The 15,886-nt window shown below is 34.1% G+C and overlaps 1 protein-coding gene and 1 pseudogene across 1 annotated transcript in view; one reads left to right on the top strand and one right to left on the bottom strand.

Moving 5' to 3' along the window:
• Positions 1-15,886, top strand: part of MPDZ (multiple PDZ domain protein) — a 179,965-nt gene that overhangs the window by 103,382 nt on the left and 60,697 nt on the right. Inside the window, exons 20-21 of the mRNA XM_012665003.1 lie at positions 8,821-9,108; positions 9,366-9,489. Coding sequence (XP_012520457.1) covers positions 8,821-9,108; positions 9,366-9,489 — 412 coding nt within the window. The remainder of the gene's footprint in view (positions 1-8,820; positions 9,109-9,365; positions 9,490-15,886) is intronic.
• On the bottom strand, positions 4,092-4,520 carry LOC105827010 (annotated as a pseudogene).

Below are 15,886 nucleotides of genomic sequence, written 5' to 3'. Positions count from 1 at the left end.
CTTAAATTAGTAGACTTGTTTAAAACCTCAACGAGGCTTTTGGGAAGAATATGCTTTATTTTTTCCTATTTTGACATAAAAATACAACCAATAAAGAATTAATAGCTGTCTAACGAGTCTTCCCTTCTACTCCTCATCCATACCCCCACAGCTTACTATCCATACCTACACTCTCACTCCCTTACTAGGGATGAGATTGTTACCAATGTGGTGCATGTCCTTCATTCCTGAATATTAGTTCTGCCAGGAAAAGCTTTTGATTCTAGTGCAGGTTGAACTCGGTGTTTGTCAAATAGGAACCCTTCTTTGTACCATGTGCAACGAACACAACTAATGGATTCCATGAAAAAAAAAATCTGTATATTCCCACAAATCTCCACTTAATGTCATTCTCTACAAAATATTGTAGCCTTCACATTTGTGTTTAGAATGTTGATATGATTTCTTATCGTTTTTTGGAGAAGGGATCAGGATCAAAGACTAATTAAATCACTCCAGTCAAGATGATAAGAGTGTTTGTGAAAGTCTTAGTGACAAAACTGAAGGCTCTCAAAGGTATGAAAGATACTGCCTTTTCCATCACTAGGGTCAGTGTATAAGCAATAAAGGAAGTATTCCTTATCTCAGAAAGAGTAGGAGAATGACAGTTGGAGCAGATGTGTTTGCAGTATATTTTTTAAAAGTATAGCAAGAATTTTCTGGTAGGCTGCTTATTGGAGAAAAGCAAGTTCTCACTAGTGAATGTTTAAGTATTTAGCTAGTCTAAGTAAATATATTTCCTGGGTAAATAATGTGCCCAAGTCTAACCTTAACCTATGCATTGCAGTTAAAAAATAGCTCTTTTTCAAGTATATTTGACATTTCAATTTAACCTCTTTTCCATTATGTCCTGAGGACAAGAATATATCAAGTGGAGGCACATATTAATATGGATTTTTGAAAGACTCCATTTTAGATACCAAGTTGCACTGGGAAATTGTAGAGTTATTTTTATACATCTTACGGGGGAAGAACTGTTTTCTTTTAGATCCATAAGACTTTTAAAAATAAAACTGAGTTGGTTGTTCGGCAACCAGAAATGTTTCTGAAGTGGGCGTATGTTGTCTACTGTGTTGATTAGCTCTTTCTTTTCTATGTGTCTGTGTTAACTCCTTCATGAATAATCCATGGAAATTTCTGTCATACCATTTGCAGTAAACCCCTGATAACAAGGGTGACTTGACCTCTTTTTCTTATGAAAAGCAGTTTTGATTGTATCTTTATTTGAGGCATGGAGGAGATGATTTACTGCTAATTATTATAATTAATTTAGTAATACAGAAGCTAACCGATTCTGTTGCAAGTACATTATTATTTTTCATGCTAATAAAATAATCAAAGTTGGGTGAATTGAGCCATTAGGTTATTCTTTAGATTCTGGGAGTGTGGAGGATGATACCTTCCTATCATTTCTTTCTACGGATACTAAATGTGCTAATTGCTTGTGTGATATACCCACTTGCCTCAATTCTTTGTACCGGGAATATTTAATAATTCCAGAGAGAGATAGCTTGTATGAAGAAAAAGAGTGTAATACATTGTGTTGAAGCAATTAATTACCCATTTAGAAAAAATGAAACGAGACCCATGTCTCATACTGCATTGTGAAATAAATTCTAAATGGTTAAAATCTAAAAGCAAAGCATTTGTAAAATAGAATAAGAATACTATTAATAGAAAACATTTCATTTACTTTGTATGAAAGGACTTATTAAGCAATGTATAAAACCTAGTAGCACAAAAAAATTGATACATTTGATTACATATGGAATTTAACTTATACATGGCAAAATATTACAAATACAAACTTAAAAAGACAAGTGACAGACTAGGAGAATATTTGCAGTATATAGCACAAAGATTTTATATTCGGAATATGTCAATGACAAGAACAAGTGAAAACACCTGAAAAAATGTTAGATAAAGTATGGGAAGAGAATGTTCATGGAAGATATACAAATGTCATCTCCTCACTAATTGTCAGGAGCACACACAGTAAAACACCAGTGAATTTATTTCTTATATATCAGATTGCCAGACTAATCTGGAGTTGGTAAGATTAGTTAACAGGTATTCCCATATTCTTTTTTTTATTTGTATAAATTTATGGGGTACAAGTGCGATCTTGTTACATGTATAGATTGTGTAGTGGTCAAGTCAGGGCTTTTTAGGGTATCCATCACTCTAACAACAAATATTATACACATTAATTTCTCATCATCCCCTCCCTCACCCTTTCAAGTCTCCATTATCTTATCATTCCTCTCTCTATGTTCATGTGTATGCATTTTTGAGCACCCACTTATGAGTGAAAGCATACAATATTGGTCTTTCTATGGCTTGTTTCGTTTAAGACAATGACCTCCATTTCCATCCATGTTCCTGCAAATGAAATGATTTCATTCTTTTCATAGCTGAATAGTATTCACATTTTCTTTATTCACTCATCCACTGATGGACACTTAGGTTGATTCCATGTTTTTGCTAGTGTGAATAGTGCTATAATAAAAATATGAGTGCAGGTACTTTTTCATATATTGATTTCTTTTCCTTCGGGTAGATACCCTGCTGGACCATATGATAGTTCTATTTTTAGTTCTTTAAGAAATCTCCATACTGTTTTCCATAAAAATTGTACTAATTTACATTCCTACCAGCAGTGTATAAAAGTTCCCTTTTGTCCATATTCTGTCCAAATCTGTTACTTTTTGTCTTCTTTTTTTTTTTTATTTCAGCATATTATGGGGGTACAGATGTTTAGGTTATGTATGTTGCCCTTGCCCCTCCTCTGCCCAAGTCCGAGCTTCAAGCGTGTCCATCCCCCTGATGGTGCGCATCGCACTCTTTGTGTATGTATATACCCGTCCCCTCCTCCCCACTCCCCCCTTCCCTACAACCAATAAATGTTATTCTTCTATGTGCACTTATGTGTTGATCAGTTAATACCAATTAGATGATGAGTACATGTGGTGCTTGTTTTTCCATTCTTGGGATACTTCACTTAGTAGAATGTGTTCCAGCTCTATCCAGGAGAATATAAGAGGTGCTATATCACCATTGTTTCTTAAAGCTGAATAGTACTCCATGGTATACATATACCACATTTTATTAATCCACTCATGTATTATGGACACTTGGGTTGTTTCCACATCTTTGCAATTGTGAATTGTGCTGCTATAAACATTCGGATGCAGGTGTCTTTTTCATAAAGTGTCTTTTGTTCTTTTGGGTAGATGCCCAGTAATGGGATTGCTGGATCAAATGGTAATTCTACTTGTATCTCTTTAAGGTATCCCCATATTGCTTTCCACAGGGTTGCACTAGTTTGCAGTCCCACCAGCAGTGTGTGAGTGTTCCTATCTCTCCGCATCCATGCCAACATTTATTGTTTTGGGACTTTTTGATAAAGGCCAGTGTCACTGGAGATAAGTGATACTTTTTATCTTTTTAATAGTAGACAAACTGACTGGTTTAATATGATGTCTCATTGTGGTTTTAACTTGCATTTCTCTGATGACTAATGATGTTGAGCGTTTTTTCATATGCCTGTTGGCCATTTTATGTCTTCTTTTGAAAAATGTCTATTCATGTACTTTGTCTACTTTTAAATTTTATTTATTTATTTTTTTTTTTAGATGGGTCTGTGTCACCTAGGCTGAAGTGTAGGTTTTGTATATCTTCCTGCTTCAACCTTTGGAGGTTGTATGTTTCCAGGAATTTATCTATTTCTTCTAGGTTTTCTAGTTTGTGAGCATGTAGGTGTTCATAATATTCTCTGATGACCTTTCTTTATTTCTTTGGTATCAGGTATAATGTCTCCTTATTCATTTCTGATTTTATTTATGTGGATCTTCTCTCTTCTTTTTCTGGTTATTCTAGCTGCCAGTTTATCAATCTTGTTTTTTTTTTTTTTCATTTAAACACATTTTAATTGATAATAAGTTTTATAAAATTATCATATTTCTACAACTAGCAGGATAACAGATGAGTTACTAGGACTCAGACCACATCCTTGGGAATGCTTATTGGGTGATCCCAATTGCACCGCAAGCCTACTGACTTCCAGCATGTCCCATCTTTGTACTTTCTTCATTTCCACCTTTGCCCAATTCATCTGTTTCTTCATGGACCACCATTGTGCAGCCAATGATGGAGTGTTCTCCTGAGAGCGAGAACACACAATCTTCAATAGACACAATGGCCTCACCATCTTTGCCAGGCACATCGCCCAGGTCTCCAACATGCCTTTCTTGATCGTTTGGCCCACCATGTTTTTTAGATTGAGGATTACAGTGAGGACCTGCACTGGTACAGCCTTGTGTATTATCTCCAAACTGATGGACATGGAATCCGTACTGGCCTTCACTCAATCCTGTAATGGGTCCCTTTACCACAACCGGTCCATTTTCCTGCTGCTCGAAGTGAATGATGCCTTGCACCAGGCTGTCACCCTTCTACACGGACACAACCTTCAGTGTCATGACTTGCTGGGGACAAGTGCCGGTCCGGGTATTGAGGGCCACAAAGGAGGAAGGAGATGCTGCAGGAGATGGCACCGCAACCAGCTTATCAATCTTATTTATCTTTTGGAAGAACCAATTTTTCATTTCATTTATCCCTTAACCTGCTAATTTGGGTTTTTTTTGTTTGTTTGTTTTTGCTCATCTAGTTTCTTGAGGTACATCATTAAGTTGGTAATTTGATATCCTTCTCCTTTTCTGATGTAATTAATGCTATGAATATCACTCCTAGCACTGCTTTTACTGTATCTCACAAGTTTTTTGGTATGTTCTTTTTCTATTTTCATTTGTTTCAAAAGATTTTTAAATTTTCATCGTAATGTCTTTGTTTACCCAGTGGTCATTCAGGAACATGCTTAATTTCCCTGTATTTGTGTAGTTTCTGAAATTCCTCTTGGTATTGAATTCCAGTTTTATTCTACTGTATTTTGAGGAGGTACTTGATATGATTTTGATTTTTCAAAATTTGTTGAGATGTGTTTTGAAGCCTAACATCTATCTTGGAGAATGTTCCATGTGCTGATGAAAAGAATGTATATTCTTTAGTTGTTGAGTAGGATATTCTGTAAATGTCTGTTAGGTCTATTTGGTCTAAAGTTCAATTTAAGTTGAATTTTTTTTATTTGTTTTCTGTCTAGGTGATCTGTCTTAGTGCCATGAGTAGGCTGTTGAAGTCCCTCACTATTATCATATTTTAGTGTCTCTCTCTCTATAGGTCTAGTAATATTTGTTTTATAAATCTGGGTGCTCCAGTGTTGGGTGAATATTTATTTAGAATTATTATATCCTCTTGCTGAATTGATTCTTTTATCGTTATATAATGACCTTAGTCTTTTTCTTTGCTGTTTTTGATTTAAAGTCTATTTTATTTGATATAACTACTCTGTCTTGCTTTTGATTTCTGTTTGCTCAGAGTATCTTTTTACATTACTTTACTTTCAGTCTCTATGTGTCTTTTGAGGTAAGGTGAGTTTCTTATAAGCAGCACATAGTTGGATCATTAATTGGATTTTTTTAATCCATCCTGTCAATTTCTGCCTCTCATGTGGAGTATTCAATCCATTTACTTTCATGGTTAATATTGATATTTGAGGTTTTGTTTCTGTTATATTATTAATTGTTTTCTAGTTGTTTTATAAATTCTTTATTTCCTTCTTTTTCTCTTTTTGTCATTGTGGTTTGATTGAATTCTGTAGTGGCACCATTTGATTCCTTTCTCCTCCTTCTTTGTGTGATAGCTTTACCAGTGAGTTTTATATTTCCATGTGTTTTCATGAGGGTGAATATTGCCCTTTTGTTTTGGACTCCTTTGAGCATTTCTTGTAGGGCTAGTCTGGTAATGACAAATTTCCTCAGCATTTCCGTGTCTGGAAAAGACTTTATTTCTCCTTTATTTATGAAGTTTAATCTCGCTGGATATAGAATACTTGCCTAGCAGGGTTTTTTTCTTTTTCTTTTTTTTTTTTTTTTAAATTTTTCTTTCAGCACTTTGACTATGTCATCCCATTCTCTTCTGAGCTGTAAGGTTTTTTTTCAGAGATCTGCTGTTAGTCTAATGGGGTTTCCTTTATAGGTGACTAGATGCTTTTCTCTTACTGATTTTAGAATTCTTTCTTTCACTTTGACTTTAGATAGTGTGCTTATAACATGCCATAGTGAAATCCTTTTTGCATTGTATTTGACTGGGAATCACTGGGCCTCCTGTATCTGGATGTCTAATTCTCTTGCTAGTCTTAGTGAGTTTTCATCTATTATTTTGTTAAATAGCTTTTCTAAGCCTTTTGATTTCTCTTCACCCTTGGGAATACTGATTATTTCTAAGTTCATTCACTTTATGTAATCACAAACATCTCTAAGGCTTTGTTCATTCTTTTTTATTCTTTTTTTCTTTATTTTTGTCTGACAGGATTTTTTTCAAAAGATTTCAAGTTCTAAAATTCTTCTGCTTTTTCTAGCCTATTGTTGAAGCTTTGGAATGTATTTTGTATTTCCTTCAGTGTTTCAGTTCCAAAATTTCTTTTTTTTTTTTTAAAGATATCTATCTTCTTGGTAAACTTCACATTCACATCCTAAATTGATTTTCTGAGTTTTTTATTGGTATTCATATTTCTCTTGCATCTCATTTAAAATCAATATTTTGCTTCTTTAAAATCAATATTTTGAATTCTTTATCTGGGATTTTGAGGATTTCCTTATGGTTAAGATCTATTGCTGGAGCATTATTGTGTTCATTTGAGGGTGTCATATCAGTGTACTTTTTCATGTTTCCTGTATGTTTATGTTGATTTCTGTGCATCTGGTATAAAAGTCCATTCTCATTTTTTAATTTACTTTCTTGGGGGTGATTTCTTGAAGATATGACTATGATGTTGGTTAGGTAGGGCCCTTTGCTTCTGGGTACATGCAGTAGTGAAGACTTGGTTTTTTTTTTTTTTTTTTTTTGCTATATAGATAGCATTAGTAGTTATCTATAGTTTCCTTGCTGTGGTTTTATGAGAGAAAGTTGGAAGACAGTATCATAGCATATACCAGAATTTTAAGTGTGCATATCATTTGACACATCATTGCAATTCTAGTAGTCCATAGCAAATAAATCTTCACATATGTGCACAAAAATGTGTAATGTAACTAACAGCATTTCTGTTGTCAGGCCTGTTTTTAGTAAGTTAAAGGTATTAACTCTCTTTGTCTGTCCAGCAGTGCTATATTAGGTCCTATTATTTTCCCAACTAATAGAAAGGGAGCCAAGGCATAGTGTTTAAATAACTTGCCAAAGCTCTAACAGAAAACAGTGGTGGAGCCAGGATTTGAACTCAGTTATCCTGGCTCCAGAATCTGCACTCCAGTGTTTTCCATACTTAGGCATAATTTACAGTCATAAGAAGAATGAAGTTGACTTTTTGCTGATTTGGAAATTTCTCGCATGAAGGTAAAAAGAAATGCAAAATCAAGTAAAAATGTTACTTATTTTGAATGGTTCTTTTTAGGTTTTAAAAATACATATGTATGTCGGCTTGCTTGTGTGTGTGCATGTATACTTATATGTATATATTATGCAATGCATAAAAAAATCTGACGTAAACACCTAACTGATGCCAGCCATTTTTACTGGGGAAGGGAATGGAAGTAGGAACCATAGGGGAGAATTTCATATTGTACTCTGTGTGTGTGTACAATATATGTCTTTATCTTGAATCCTTTATGTGATAATGTATTCCTATACTACTTTTGTATTTTTAAAGTATCAATAAAAGAATTGAAGGGAAAACTGTACATAGTATCATTTCGACACAATATTATGTTCTATCCACCAATAAAATTATTCCGAGTTCAAATTACACAGAGAAGTGAATAACTTACACTTTCAAATCTCTTTCATTTCCATTAAGTCTGACGTTCCTATTTATCATGAGATCATGAACATAAACAATATGATATTAATTGATCTGGAAATTGATCTGAAAATGTTTATTCATCAACAGTTCATGTAGTAGTAACTGCTTGCCCAAAGTACATAAGTGATATGGTATATTTGTTGTAAGGAGGTACATGTATTTATACAGAACTATAAAATTTTTGTGTTTCAGGGAATTTTAGAAATTCTCTAATATAAAGCCAAGAGAGATTCTGTTATGTACAGATTTTTAATAACAAAGCCTGGATTAGAACCTACATTTTATGACAATCCATATTAATATTCCTTCTGTTATATCTTGCATATAATTTATGCAAATTTTCCTATAATAATATGAATTTTAAGGCTTTCTAGCTTCTCCATAAATACCTATAAATGCCTATCAAAATAATTTTCTTTTGGATGGTCTCGTGAATCCAGATCAATTAATATCATATTGTTTATGCTCATGATCTCGTGATAAATAGGAACGTCAGACTTAATGGAAATGAAAGAGATTTGAAAGTGTAAGTTATTCACTTCTCTGTGTAATTTGAACTCGGAATAATTTTATTGGTGGATAGAACATAATATTGTGTCAAAATGATACTATGTACAGCATAATAGATAAATATAACTCAGTAGAGCATGAGATGTATCATTTTCAGGAAATATTTGTGAAAATAAAGATATGTGGGTAATCTGCTAAGTGATAGGTTTATATGTATGTTAATGCTTTTTGAGTAATAAGTAATCGTGTTATGTTTTATTTTTCACTAAATAGTTACTCATTAAGAAGTGGTTTTATAAAATACATTGATGTAATTCTGGTCACAGTTTTTCATTTTTTTATACTTTCATCATCAGGATGTCATTGAAAAGCCTTCTGAACCAGTACTTGAGCTGCATATGTCTTTGGAGGAACTATACACCCAGAATCTCCTGCAAAGACAGGACGAGAATCTACCTCCAGTAGACTTGAGCATAGGGCCTGTTTCTGGCTTTACCATAAATGATTATAATACAACTGCAAATGCTCTTGAACAACAATATGAACGTGAAAACACAATAGCATGGACTGAATCTCAGTTACCAAGTGAAGTTATATCAAGTGCAGAACTTACCTCTTCTGTGCTATCTGATTCTACTGGAAAGGTAATATCTTAAAGATATGGTTTATGTATTATAATGACGTAGGGGACAGTGATGTGTCAGAGCATTCTGGCTATTCTCCTCATTTCAAATGAGTGCTTCCTGACACTGAGATTTCCAGAAGGCAACCTGTGAACTTGTTTTGGTTATAGATTGTTGCTGAATAAAGTACAACCAATTAGAGAATGTGCACGATGTTGAAATCACACTCCAAAGTCTAGTTTTCCTTTCCATATGACTTGTTTTTTTCCTGTTTTCAGGGCTCTGAGTACTTAATCGAACAGAGCTCCCTGGCCTCTAATGCCGAGTGTGCCATGCTCCAAAATGTATCCAAAGAATCTTTTGAGAGGACTATTACTATAGCAAAAGGCAATTCTAGCCTAGGTAAGTTCCTTATCTTCCACATTTACCGACTACTCTCCCAAACCCCTTAACAAGGGCTTCGATATTTTTTGCTATAGATGAGAAAATAGATGCTAGAAATCTTCCTGTGTTTTTTACGGGTTTTCTTTCTGTGTGCTCATTATTTTTTCTGAAATGGTTAACAGGTTTGTTTACTTCATACAAGCATAAATCCCTCATTCTCTTAATTATTTCAAAGTATTCAAAAGCCTCATTTACATTTAAGTAAAAGATACACGAATTGTTTGTGTATGAAACAGCAAATCAGAAAAGGAATTCTTAGGAAATGAAAAGTCAGCAATTTGGAATCCTAAATTCTTTGAAAAAGTAAATTATTAGTTTCTTTGAATGTTACTAGTTATGCATAAGTCAGTTTGTATTTAATTTCTTTCATTCACTGAAATAAAGACTAAAAAGACAGACAGGTGTGCCACCACCAAAATGTAAATGTGAGTTATTCAACAATTCTTCCCAGGTGGCAGGATTTTTTTATTACCCACAAAGTGTTTCGGCTGGTTATAATCACAAAATCCTATGAATTGGGCAAAGAAGACTTCCTGTAGAAATAAAATCCTAATTACAATAGCTAAAACTGTGTTGAGAAAGAGCACATTTATTCTCTCATTGAGTTAAGCAGCAATATGACCCGGCCCTGTCCCTGTTACTTGGTACTGACAAACAGGATAATAGATCAGTTGCTCTGAATCCCCAAATGTAGCCCAGGGTTCTCTGGTTACCTCAGTATGAGAGATTCTGTTCCTTCTATGAAGTAACCAACCGATACCCTTTACATTGATACCTTAGGCAGGGTCTTGTTTCCTTGTTAAGTTTGAGACTTGGCAGAGGAATTCAGCAGTGCTTATTTGGTGATTGGGATTCTAGTCTTTATCTCCTGGATGTTGTTACATTTGGTGGTGGCTGGGTAGTACCAACAGCAGCTAAATAGAGAATTATAGGAGAGAATTTCTACTTTGTTGTAATATTTTATATATTACATTTAATAGAATGATATAAAATTTAAACTCCAGAGCTTTCCAATATTCATTAATTATGAGACAGGTATTATAGATATCTAAGCCATGTTGGAATTAAATTATCTGCTAATACAGTGTTTGAGAAAGCATATTACTCAGAATACTAGTTCTATAGGATGTTAGCAGGAGTTATAAATGGATTCCAAGTTTAAAAGCTTAGGGTATTATAAATTTAAGAAGACAAGTTTCTGTTTGTATTACTTCTCAGTGTCTTTGATACCTCAATGTGCATTGTCATCTCTAAGAAGAGGTCATCAAATACATCATATCTCACATTTAATCGACCATAAAACCCATTTTTTGTTGAATAACTTATAAGATAGATTTTGCAAAGCCCTATTCTAATGTATTTATTTACTCAACTACCAACCATTTATTGTTTTTTGTATTCTAGCCTTTATGCAGAGACATCATAATATAGTCACTTTTCTCAAGGAACATGAATTTAAGAGAGTAAACTAATCACCATTTAAAATCCTAGGAAGCATTAAAATATTAATATCATACAAGCTATGATAGATACTCATTTAGAGAATATTGAAGTCTTAAAAGAGGAAATAGCTTATCCCTACTTTCTGAGTGTGGAACAGTTTAGAAAGGTTTCAGAGAGGAGATGTTTGATTCAGGTCTTGAAAGAGGAGGTTTTCAGTAGTTGAAGAATTGGAAAAAGCTGGAAGCTGCTAGTACTGATGCAGAGAGATATGAAACATTACTGAATCGTGTTTGGTATGGATGAATTGTGGTGTGATGCCAGGCAAAGCAAGAGTTCAAGCTACAGGAATGGTAGATGGGAACCACTGCTGGGTGGGTTTGTGTGCAGGATACAGGACTTTTGTTGCAGCCCTCTCCTGCCTTAAAATCCTTGTAAGCAGTGAGTGCTAAGGGCAGAAGAGTGACATGGTCAGATTTGTGTTTTAAGAATATCATTCTATGGGTTGGTGAGTTAGACTGGCATTAAGAATTAGGAGTTAAGCACTTGTAAGAGCCATAGTTTAATTACACCTGGTTTTGCAATCAGGCCATTGTTAGGCTTACCTATTTTTAGTTTACAGAGAGCATGTGAAATTTTATCGACACTTTTCTTCATCTGTTGAGATTATATGGATTTTCTTATTTATTGTTAATATGTCCAGATATATTGATTTTTTTTTACTGTGGTAAAATATACATAACATAAAATTGACCATTTGAACCATTTTTAATGTACATTTCTGTAGTATTAAGTACATTTACATTGTTGTGCAACTGTTACCACCATCAATCTCTGGAACTTTTTCATATTACCTAACTGAAACTCTCTGTTAAACAATAGCTCCCCATCTTCCCATACTCCAAGCCCCTGGCAACCGCCATTCTTTTTCCTGTCTCTATGAATTTGACTACTCTAGGTCCTTGATATAAGTGGAATCATACAATATTTGTCCTTTTGTGACTGGCTTATTTCAATTAACATAATGTCTTCAAGTTTCATCCATATTGTAGCATGTGTCAGAATTTCCTTCTTTTTTAAGGCTGAATAACATTCGATTTTATGTGTATACTACATTTTTATTGTTTATCCATTCATCTATTGTTGAATACTTCAAGGTGGGTTGCTTCCACCTTAGTTTTAAAATTTTGATATAAAAATATACTAGATTAATTAAGTTTTCAGAAAAAAATAGTAAAAGGTAGAAATGTCCTTCCTTTTTATCATATGTAGAAATCCATTTAAACCTTAACAGCTTGATTTTAAAATTAAAGTATAAAAGAACCCTTTCATTTATTTTGTGAGAGTAAAACATTTATGTGTAAAATCATAGCACCATTAGTTTACCACCCAAATTATAATATAAAAGTGTAAGTAGCTATTAGTTTTACTTTTCTGCTTCATTTCCATTATTTGAATTAATTTATATACCTAAGATATTTATAGGGCTTTGTCCCTGGCTGTTTGATTTTCTGGGACCCAGTGAGGTTCCTCTAGCATCTTTTTTTTTTTTCTGGAGACAAGAGTCTTGCTCAGTTTCTCTGGGCAGAGTACAGTGGTGTCATCATAACTCACTACAACCTCAAACTCCTGGGCTCAATCGATCCTCCTACCTCAGCCTCCCAAGTAGCTGGGACTACAGTTGTGCACCAGGACACCTGGCTAATTTTTCTATGTTTAGTAGAGATGGGTCTCAGTCTTACTCAGGCTGGTCTTGAGCCCCTGAGCTCAAGCAATCCTCCCCACCTTGGCCTCCCAGAGTGCTAAGATTACAGGTGTGAGCCATTGCGCCTGGCCTTCCTCTAGAATCTTGGAGTTCAAATTTACAGCATGCCAAGGCGAGAACATTTCTCTGTTATCTCATTTAACAGGAAATGTTCAATTTTCAGACTTCTATAGTACTTAGAATAACTAAATGTAAACAAATCAGGAAAAATCTTGTAAAATATTAATTCAATTAAAGCATTCAGTTAAGCTTTAATGTAGGAAGCTGTTGCCTTTACAACTCGAAGTAAGAAAAAGTGTGATAAATAATATTTTAGGAAATATAAATAGAGGCTGACTTTGTACTGGTAGGAAAGTATGTCTATCAGTATGCTCATTTTCTTAGATTCGTACTCTCCCATTAATCAGCTATATGAGGTTGTTCGTAGTTTTAGCTTTCTGGATAATATGTTTCTTTCTTTAGTGATTACCAGAAGAAATTAATAAATGATAGGTTTCTGTGAAAGCTGTCATTATACATTTGTTTTGATTCATGAATCACTTGGGGTTTCTTTTAATTTTATTACATTTATGGTGGGAATGTTATATACAGATACACATGCATATGTACACATGTACACATCAATCTAATCTTGATTTTTGATAGGTCTGTGGTTCATTGGTAATTATGTTGTATTAGGTCTTGAAGTAAAAAAAAAAAAGACGAAAGAAAGAGATTATCTTCCCTTCACTGATTACATACAGAAGCATAAAGCATAGACAGACTCAAAGATTTCTCTGAAAGTGTTCAGCCCTTAAGAGGTAGAGTCAAGACTCAGACCTCAGTTTGTCTCCAGTTCTCACATCGTCCAGTACTTGAGTTACCCAAGGGCATGTTATGATTGCTATAATAACAAGTTTCATTTTGAAGCTGAATTAAGACTTGTATTTACCCTTTAGAGAGCAATATAACTTTGGTTTGTGATAGAGATACATTTTAAACATATCCTGAGTTTTCTTTTTTAGTTTTGCAACTACACTTTATTGAGCAATTTGTGTTAGGTACTTTGAAAGGTACTCTACATATTTTTTTTCAATTCTTCAAATAACCCTAATAATAATATTGTCTCCATTTTAGAGATGTATAAACTGAGTCCCTGTGTGAGATTAAGTCAGTTGTCCTAAGTGACACTGATTAAAAGTAGTAGCACTGAAATTTATTACCAGTTCTCTGATTCCACAGTATCTGATTTGGGCTATTCTTTTTTCAAGAAAAAAATTGAGAGATCTTACAAGTTACAACAAAATTCTAACTAGTGGCTATTATCTTCAAGTTGTTGGACCGTGTAAATTGTCATTTAGTGAAAGGAAAGTATGAGCTGAGCTAACTGATGTCAAACTCTTGGTTTATATGGTTGACATGACCTGACAGCCTTAGTAATTGATAGATTTGTGAATTAAATATGCTATTAAAAATGAATTCAGAGGTCATGTTGACCATAGCTCACTCATGATGACTTGTTTCCTGTCTGTGACTTGTTTTATTGTATACTGTGTGGTGCTAAGGACAACAAGATGACAAGTTAGACGCCTAGTATGGTAGGCTGAGTTAAATTTTGTTTTGTGGACACACATTTTTATTTTAATAGTACAGTTTTTTGGTGGGTTTTGAAGGGAAGAGTGGCTGTATGAGGACCAACTAGAGTACTTTTTTAAACATTTTAGAGCCAGCCTCTTTTCTTATAAGAAACCCACCTGTCTTGTTTTATGGTAAACAGAGTTGTCTTAATAATTTAAAAATCATGAGTATTATTAATAGAATGAGTATTAATATGAGTCTTAACAGAATATTTTAAAATACATTTGATAATGTTTACTTCTATCAGAAAACAATAACTAGGAGACTGGCTTGCCCATTTCCAGGCATGAAATATTAGGCTGGAAACATAATCAGAATTGTTCCATAAAATGTTTGAAATATCGTATCTAATTTGGTATGATTAGAATTAGTATTTGGAAAGACCTTATTTTAAAAAAATACATAGAAGCCTGAAAAGGAATGTGTGACTTCTTTCAAAGAAAGTTTTTATAATTTCCCTGATAGCTTTATGTCTCACCTTATCTTTAATTTTATAATCTTGTTTTGGAGGAAACTTTTAGTGCTTTGTTTTAAGTGAACTTATGTTATTTTGCAAAGTTTTAAACATAATTTCAAAGATTTTATATTTTTGAAGGAATAGGGTGAGGGGAGGGTATAAAGGGAACATTAATTCAGATAGAGGCTGTGGAGAAGGCCTTTTTGAGAAAGTGATGTTGAAGAGTTAGCGGGAGTTAGCTGTGCAAGAGAAAGAAAGAGGGTATCAGGCAAAGACTTGAAAATGGGGAGAAACTAGATGTATTTCTGAAAGAAAGCTGTTGTGGCTGGAACTCAGGGAGCCAAGGAGGACATGACACAAGAGAAGGATACACGTTGGGAGGGCCAGGGCACCAGCGCTCTGTAGACTTTGCCAAGCAAATTTGTTATATATTAGCATGACAGAAAACTGCTGAAGGGTTGTAACCAAGGGATCGTTGGAGTGTGATTTTTCTTTTTGGAATGGTCTCTCTGTCTGCTGTGAGAAGAATGCATTGAAGGAGACAATGTCGGAAGGCAGATGACCAGTTAGGAGGCTATTGCCAAAAGTCAGACAAAAGAAAGCATTGGCTTGATCTCGGGTTGGTATCAAAATGGAGAAAGGTAAGTGGATTCAAGACAAATTTTGAACATAGAAATGACAGGACTTGGTGTTGGATTAAACATAGGGAGTAAGAGAGCGGTAGGAATCAAGAATGATTGCAATATTTCTGCTTTGAATAATGGAGAGAGGTGTGATAGTTCCATTTGCCAAAAGGGAAAAGAAAAATGGAGAAATAAGAGGAGGTTAAAAATTGCAAGTTCATTTTACATATTCTGAGGCTGCATTTCCCATGAGACATCCAGGGAATGTGTCAAGAGGACAATTGAATATCCAAATTGGGAGCTCAAGAAGTTCAGAGATGGGATGAGGATAGATTAAAATGAAATTCATATCAGTTCAGTTTAACAAACTACTGAACCTGCAGTTACTGTGATAGGCTCTGGATATTAAGACTTGAATCTTTTTTTTTTTTTTTTTTTTTTGCTATATAGATA

This window comes from Propithecus coquereli, unplaced genomic scaffold, assembly GCF_000956105.1.
Source record: "Propithecus coquereli isolate 6110/MARCELLA unplaced genomic scaffold, Pcoq_1.0 Scaffold95, whole genome shotgun sequence".
Taxonomy (NCBI): Eukaryota; Metazoa; Chordata; class Mammalia; order Primates; family Indriidae; genus Propithecus; species Propithecus coquereli.
This window is presented reverse-complemented; position numbering and strand designations above follow the sequence as displayed.